Raw genomic sequence first — 7,059 nt, forward strand, 5'->3', positions numbered from 1 at the left:
TTTGTTTAAAAAGTAATTTTCGTTTATTTATCTAGAGTTAGAAAATTGGTATCTTTACGTACGTCATTTGAATCATGCAGACCGATTGATCAATCTACTCAATTTACTTTGCCAATTTTCCCTAAATGACAAACAATTGTAGAATGACTAACGTTCATTTACGATGCTATCTTTCGTACAGTTCGATATGAATCACTTTCGATAATCTATAATCTATATAGTTTCATTGTTTGCTGTGCCTCCTCCATAGCACGATTTCTAAAGTCATATTGCTATAACATTGCTTTCAAATTGCCAAGAATTGTTTACCTGTGAAGTTGAAAATTCAATTTTCTTTTATCTGAATTTTATCAACAATTACAGGGTTACGTGGGTACTTACCAGACATGGTTGAAAAACGCGTTTCGGACTTTGGAATGACCGATAAACGTAAAAATAAAATAAACGACTGTATAAGGAAACGATATGTCCTATCCTTTGTGGTTGTGGCCCGTGCTTATCTTTTACAGTCCTACAGTGGAGAGACTTATCTTGTAGTAAACATGGAAAAGACAGTTCGATCATATGCGTTCAATAATCCGCTAATTAATCATTTTTCTATCCGAGGTTTTTAGGAACTGTACAGTTGCCCACTATTTAGTAACACGATTTATTGTGTACCTATCAAGTAAAAATTACTAGTCGAACGATTCATCGAAATTAAAAAATAATCCGGTTCGATCACAGATGAGATACAAGTTTAAAATACCACTACAAGATTATTTACATGGAATGTTTGTAAGCGTTGAAAATATCGTAACTATAAAATAAAAAGTTTAAACGGCCAAAATAAGTGTTCCAATCTTTCTTACAATCAAGTTCATTTAAAGACTTTACGTACGTTTTGTAAATAAGTCAGTCCGTTTTGTTTATATTATAATGATGCAGTACAATGTTCGTTAATGGTAAAAACCTCATTTCTTCTCACAGCATAAAATGCTGCTTAATGCTTTTCGGTTAAACCAAAGTTATAAATTAAATGCGTTGTATGCAGTGTATTAATGATCGATAAACATATCGAAATATCGGTACGATTATCTATGTACAATGCAATCGAACGAATTTTTGTAGGAGCACGTAACAATTACCGACAATGGAAATTGTAATTCGCTTTGATTTTTTAGCTCTAAATGACGTTCCAAGCAAACTTAAGAAAAATCTTTGTTGTGCACGGATGCCATTAGTTGGAGAAGAATTATTATTTTCAATAAAAAAAACTCTGCAAGTGTATTCTTTCTCATCAAGAATTCAGTTTTGCTCCTAATGGCTGTGGTCTTAAATTTCGTTCGATCCTCTTTTGTTGCTGGTCGAACAACCGTTGCTCTCGTTCTCTTCGCTTCTGTTCTCTCAATGTTTTTGCGGTATCTCCGAATTCTTTTGATGTTTCTTCTTCCCAACCGACAGTATTTTCTTCCCACTCGCCGAGTTCATTCTGTATAAATAAAAATTGATAAGTAAAGTACTATGAATGTATTATACAATAACATGTGTAAACTTACAGATGGAATAGGATCACTGGCTACAGCAAACTTTGAAAAATTCCGTGATGCATTCTCTGATGCTTTATCTTTAACCAGAATTTTTGTTTGCTTAGTAATCTTTGGTGTCATATCCTGCAACGTATATAAAAGATCGAGTATGTGTAACTTTATTTTTGCAATAATATTGCCAAGTATAATTACTTCAAAAAAGTTTGGTAGCTGCTCCTCTGTTGGTTCCGATGATTTAGATGCTTGCTGTCTGTATTGTTCGATTTTAGCTTGTATCGTATTAACTGGCCTATCTGGTACAACCACAACAGGATTTTCCTCCCATTGATCCCACTGCTCTGATTCCTTGAGCAAGCATCTTCAGTGATTACTATTATCGAAGTCAGTGGTACAATAGGGTTTACATGATCTTACAATTTTCATGAGCTATCAAATTGGGAATATAATAAACGTACTATATAGTATTTGAGACTCACTGTTGTATTGTTTGGTACGACACCAACTGTAGAGAGAGGAATGGAATCGCAAGACGATCTACGTCGACGCCGAAGGCAGCACATTGCACGCTTAAATATGCCCAGTAAAAGTACGACAAGAGCTTTTAAGCGGTTTACTAAAAACTCTACAGCCATCGTGATCGTGTATCGTGGCTGTAACCCTAACCTCTATCTCAGTGGTTAACAAAATATGTATGTTTCCTAGTACGTAAAGTTGAGACTAGTCAAATGCCATTTTCTTGAGACATTTTCAACATGAAGCGATATTACTTTTGCTTCATTTCGTACTTAACTTATAAACGCTAATAATATAATACTTAACTATTGGGATTGCAATTTTATTGCATCAAAGGTTACAGAGAATTATCGATTAAAGATGGTTCGTCGATTATCGACTCTCAACAGGTTGCAATCGTCGCTTATCAAACTTCAACTTGATTCGACTTTCTCGCGGTATCGGTATACCTTATGCTTTATGCCTTATGCCTTATACCATATGCATAACAAACAGCAAGTTGACAATTTTACGAATGAATGAATACAAACAAATATATCGAAAGGAAATGTGTTGTATGTTCATAGGTTAGAACGTGAGCAAATAAAACGATTAGTTTCTTGTTGCAATGTTTTTATTTCACAAATTTAAACCCTTGGCCCACTTGTTCATGTGCATTTTTCACGTTTCGTCTTACGATCGAATTGACATTTCTGATACGGTCTACATTTTATACCAGCACAATAAACGTCTCCTGAAAGGTATAACTTTGTATATTTACATAAGAAGACTCGAGTATAGGACTTGGACACGTCGATATCGTTACCTGTGTCTGATCCTTTATAACCATTACCGGTACTGACAGGACTGGATCCTACACATGACTCGGTTCCGCATTTATTCGGGCAGCATTTTTCATTCGCTAAACACTGAAAGTCCGAAACGCATCTGGGTGTACAAATGAACACGTTGTTCCTCAGCGGGCAGTGTCCACTTTTGTCTACATTGATATTATAGAAAATAAAATAAAATTCAAATAAAACGTAAGCAATAGAAGTCGATGATATTCGAAAAAGAGCTATGGAAATGGCCATGTGACTTGATGTTATGAATACGGAAACTAATATTCGACTAGTAAAAGTATATAAAAAGACGATATCGAAAGGCTGTGGGTTAAATTTCCGAATTAATGAATAAGTTAAGATAATAATAAAAAAAATGTTATGTAAAGAAAAAGGTACAGGAAAAGGAGCAATATGAAGGAAAAATGTCGATGTGACCAAAGATCGATAGTATAGTCATCTAGCGGTGGAAGGGTCAAACTAATTTTGTTGGTGTTTCGTCAGGGCCTCTAACGGGAAAACAGTCAAGTTTGTCCTCGGTTAAGAGTTCAAGGTTTAAAAAATGATTTTCATTCAAATTTTACCATTATAATGCTTGTTCACTTATTTGTTATTGGAAATAACATTAAAAGAAATTGTACGAATACCTATGTCGCCATAAATAGAACTATCGAGGACAAACTTGAGCATTTTCCCGATAGAGGCGCTGACCAAACTCTGAAAAATAGTTTGGCCTGTTCACCGCTAGATGAGGGTATTGACAGCGCGGGAAATTTGAATTAGTGTGAAAAACATTAAGATTAATTGCTTTATAATTAACACACAATTAATTTCTCTGGAAATAATTGCACGTTTGACGATAGATTAATAGTTACTAGATAGTTGACCGACTGCCATTGTGGCGACAAACAGGCACACCATCAGCGATAAGATTGTTCCCTTCTCTGTGACACAAAACGATTCATATTAGATTCAAAACGTTTCCAGAATTTCATTGTACTTTGATGATATCGAAACAAGAGCGTAAACATGTAATTAAATAGACTTAAAAAATTATACGTAAAGTATTAAACACCTACTAATCATGTTGGATTCGTTCGCTCCTTTATCATAGAATTCCTTCACCTGCAGCGCACCTTCCAGTTCGCACTTTGCTTGGTTGAGAAATGAATCACGTCTAATCGGGGCAAGATAAGAACTCGGCTATATAAACTCGTCTCTCTCTCTCTCTCTCTCTCTCCTATTTCCACCTCCATTTTCCGGACGACGAAAGGATATTCCTGTTGCAACCACGAATGAAACCACACCACTTGCTGATTCAATCATTTCTCGGAGATTATTCTGTTTCGTATACACTTGGCTGGTTATTTCATGATACTTGCTTTCTGATTCAAACGGTTATTCGAGGAATAACGTATAGATGTACTTGGTAGGACAATTTCGCAGCTGGATCGACGAATTAGAGGCGTCGTGACTCATGCTGTCCTAAGATTTTAATACTGCAACGTAGCTGATGAAAATTGTCCGTTCGTGTATGGTTTCTGGGTAGGGATGGCAAAGAGTTTTGTATTCGACCAACGGTTCATAGACAGTAGGTCAAACTAGTAACGTACAACTGATGCACTCGAGCCCTTGGAGGATAGGAATCGATCTCGTTGTAATTGTCACAAAGGAGTATTTTATTCTTATATTTATGTAAACTTTGTATTCGTAGTTGATCCGTGTAAATATTAAATGGTATATTCTCGAATGCAGATGTAACTCGCTCGCATCGGTGCGTGTCATGATTCGAGGGATTCTGAGACGCGCAGGTAATGAGTATTATTATTAATAAAACGCGTCTTACGTCTCGGAAGATTGACACGACTCATCTTCTCCTTTTGTCAACCTGTTACGTTTCGAGTCTGAACATAGTAGCGCGTACTGTTCAAGGTGCAAGGTTCAAGGTTCAATGCAAATGCGGTTCGGTAATTTAATAATACACGTAACGTAAGCCTGCTCGCCAGGTAGTTTAAGACGCGAAAATTTCTCTTATTCTCGCGAAAGAGAATGAGAAATTTAATGACGTCCGATAATGTACAGGAATGCAGCTCGAGTTGAGAGTTGTTTTTGTAAATGATCTATAATATAATTGATCTATTTCCTATTGTAGAAGTAGTAAGGGCTGACGTTAGGGTTTCTGGGGACGTAAGGATTCCTGGGTACGTTGTAAGGATTCCTGGGTACGTTGTAAGGATTCCTAGGCACGTTGTAACGATTCTCTGGTAGCGGGACAACCGAAAAGTCGACGGATTCGATCAGCTCGACGTCTGGTTTCTGGCAAGCCAGAGCGCCGCAACGATTCTTGCAGCACTTGGAGGTTCCTCTGCAGTCGCTGTCGACGCTGCAGGTCGGCGAGCACACCCATCTGCCTTTTGGCTCCGCTGGACAGGAACCTGGTTTCTCTGAGTGGGAATAATTCGAGGATAAGAATTCGTCGATGAGAATATACATAGAAGAAAAAAGACGATGATAAAATGTATTATAATTCAGATGAATTGTAACCGCATCGGCTCACCAGGTGAAACTGTTTGCCTCATGGTCACTGGTCTCGAGCAGACGGTTCCTCCGCAACTGGTCGAACAACATTTGCCAATTCCTTGGCAGTGCGAGTCGGAGAAACAGGACTGACTGCAGATCTGAACCGGCAGAGCTGGTGGGCAGGAACCTGGTTTCTCGGCGAACGGTTCGTTTCTGTAAGCATTGCGTTTAGCTAAAGACTAATACTTGTAACGAATATGAGCCTGACACTTTGTTTCAGTTAAATTCACGAATTCTATAGACATTTATCTTTTTGTAACTTGTGTCGCCCATATACATATATGAGCGACACGTGCCACGATCAACGTGTCAAGAACACGCGTTTTCTAATTAAATCGTACCTGGATTGGCCGAAACCGATGGCTAACATCACCGCAAATACAACTGCTGTTGGAAGACACTTCATCGTTGTATCGTTCTTATCCAAAGGAAACCGATAAACACTTGTGGTATTACTGACTGAAAGCGAAACGATCAATGTTCTTATTTAGTTTAGTTTAGTTTAGTTTGTTACTAATACTGTCACTTGTGCTTCCGCGCGTTCATAGTCTTAGTTTGCTAACGGCTGACCAATTGCTCTTCTATATAAGATCGATCCCCACTTGCGCGATCACCGATCAGGCATACGAAACACGTGGACACGTGGTCCGGCCGCGGATCAGAGACCTTAGAACAGTGCACGCTGGTGGTCTCGTTTCGGATGTCGAACCGCAATGGCAATTATCAGGGTGAGTATAATTAACGGGAAATGTAAATCGAGCGGAAGAACGATAAGCCATTTCTTCGCGTTCGCAGGAATGAAACTGGTCGAATGGAGGTCTAGAGGATTTCCGGGTGTGGAACGATTCGACACGAAAGATTTCGAAATTTTCAAGCATCGTCACTTGAAACGCGATCTAATTCGGGAGAATATTTCAAAGAATTTTAACGTGGAAGGACGATTATGTAAATACTAATCGTTATGGATGCAAGACATCTTCACGAAAATACCTGTCTATCGAAACTAAGCGTCCTTCGCGAGGGACGTAACGCGACCGCGACCGTCCTATTAGTCACGAACTGAAAGCTTTCGAGGACTTACGAACGACTGGTTTTTCCTGACAGCGATGCGGACGTTTCGAGAGACCAGTCAAACACCGACGATGAATACTTGATTGCACAATTATTCAAAATGCTTGTAAGCGTACGAATGTGACGCGTCATACGTTCTTTAGTATTCCTTCGTTTATCGTGTTAATAATTATTACAAAGATTATCGCGTGGTGATTTTGCGAAAACGTTTGCTTTCACAATGTATCTTTTCACGGTTTCCCAAATTTGCATAATAATAATCTGCTGGCGTTCGTTGGACAATTCTTTAGAAACGCACAATTTCCGAGGACGACCGGTTTTTGTCGGAAGACGATGGGAGCTTCGTTTCTCACGATATGCGCGATGGCTTTGGGTGCGCGTGTCGTTGAAAACGACGCCGACGATCCTCGGGAAACACATGGCAACCGTTCGCTGCGAGCGACGCTTATTATACATTAGTGTCGTTGACAGCTGATAAAGTTAAGTATAAATTTAAACGTGGTCGATGCGCAAGAAATTTAAGCTCCTCTTCACTTTCCATCTTT

At 38.6% G+C, this 7,059-nt stretch overlaps 3 protein-coding genes across 4 annotated transcripts; all 3 read right to left on the reverse strand.

Annotated features, from left to right (window-relative positions):
• Positions 1 to 633: 633 nt before the first annotated feature.
• LOC128888816 (receptor-binding cancer antigen expressed on SiSo cells-like) lies at positions 634 to 2,490 on the reverse strand. The gene is made up of 4 exons (XM_054145958.1): positions 2,006 to 2,490; positions 1,722 to 1,874; positions 1,539 to 1,652; positions 634 to 1,471 (listed from the first exon to the last, which is right to left on the reverse strand). The coding sequence occupies exons 1-4, from the start codon at positions 2,159 to 2,161 to the stop codon at positions 1,280 to 1,282; spliced, it is 615 nt and encodes a 204-aa protein (XP_054001933.1). The 5' UTR covers positions 2,162 to 2,490; the 3' UTR covers positions 634 to 1,279.
• A 147-nt stretch (positions 2,491 to 2,637) lies between these two features.
• On the reverse strand, positions 2,638 to 4,040 carry LOC128888820 (WAP, Kazal, immunoglobulin, Kunitz and NTR domain-containing protein-like). The gene is made up of 4 exons (XM_054145964.1): positions 3,943 to 4,040; positions 3,739 to 3,807; positions 2,848 to 3,021; positions 2,638 to 2,775 (listed from the first exon to the last, which is right to left on the reverse strand). Exons 1-4 carry the CDS (start codon positions 3,947 to 3,949, stop codon positions 2,690 to 2,692), a joined length of 336 nt encoding a protein of 111 aa, XP_054001939.1. The 5' UTR covers positions 3,950 to 4,040; the 3' UTR covers positions 2,638 to 2,689.
• Positions 4,041 to 4,518: 478 nt separating this feature from the next.
• LOC128888818 (WAP four-disulfide core domain protein 2-like) lies at positions 4,519 to 6,651 on the reverse strand. 2 transcript variants are annotated; one of them, XM_054145960.1, is made up of 4 exons: positions 6,525 to 6,651; positions 5,785 to 5,902; positions 5,421 to 5,596; positions 4,519 to 5,307 (listed from the first exon to the last, which is right to left on the reverse strand). In XM_054145960.1, exons 2-4 carry the CDS (start codon positions 5,847 to 5,849, stop codon positions 5,000 to 5,002), a joined length of 549 nt encoding a protein of 182 aa, XP_054001935.1. In that variant the 5' UTR covers positions 5,850 to 5,902; positions 6,525 to 6,651; the 3' UTR covers positions 4,519 to 4,999. The 2 variants fall into 2 exon arrangements, with proteins under 2 accessions (XP_054001935.1, XP_054001936.1); XM_054145961.1 differs by having other exon boundaries at positions 6,434 to 6,560.
• Between the last annotated feature and the right edge of the window lie 408 nt (positions 6,652 to 7,059).

The sequence above is a fragment of the Hylaeus anthracinus genome, unplaced genomic scaffold (genome assembly GCF_026225885.1).
Source record: "Hylaeus anthracinus isolate JK02 unplaced genomic scaffold, UHH_iyHylAnth1.0_haploid 11994, whole genome shotgun sequence".
NCBI classification, from domain to species: Eukaryota; Metazoa; Arthropoda; class Insecta; order Hymenoptera; family Colletidae; genus Hylaeus; species Hylaeus anthracinus.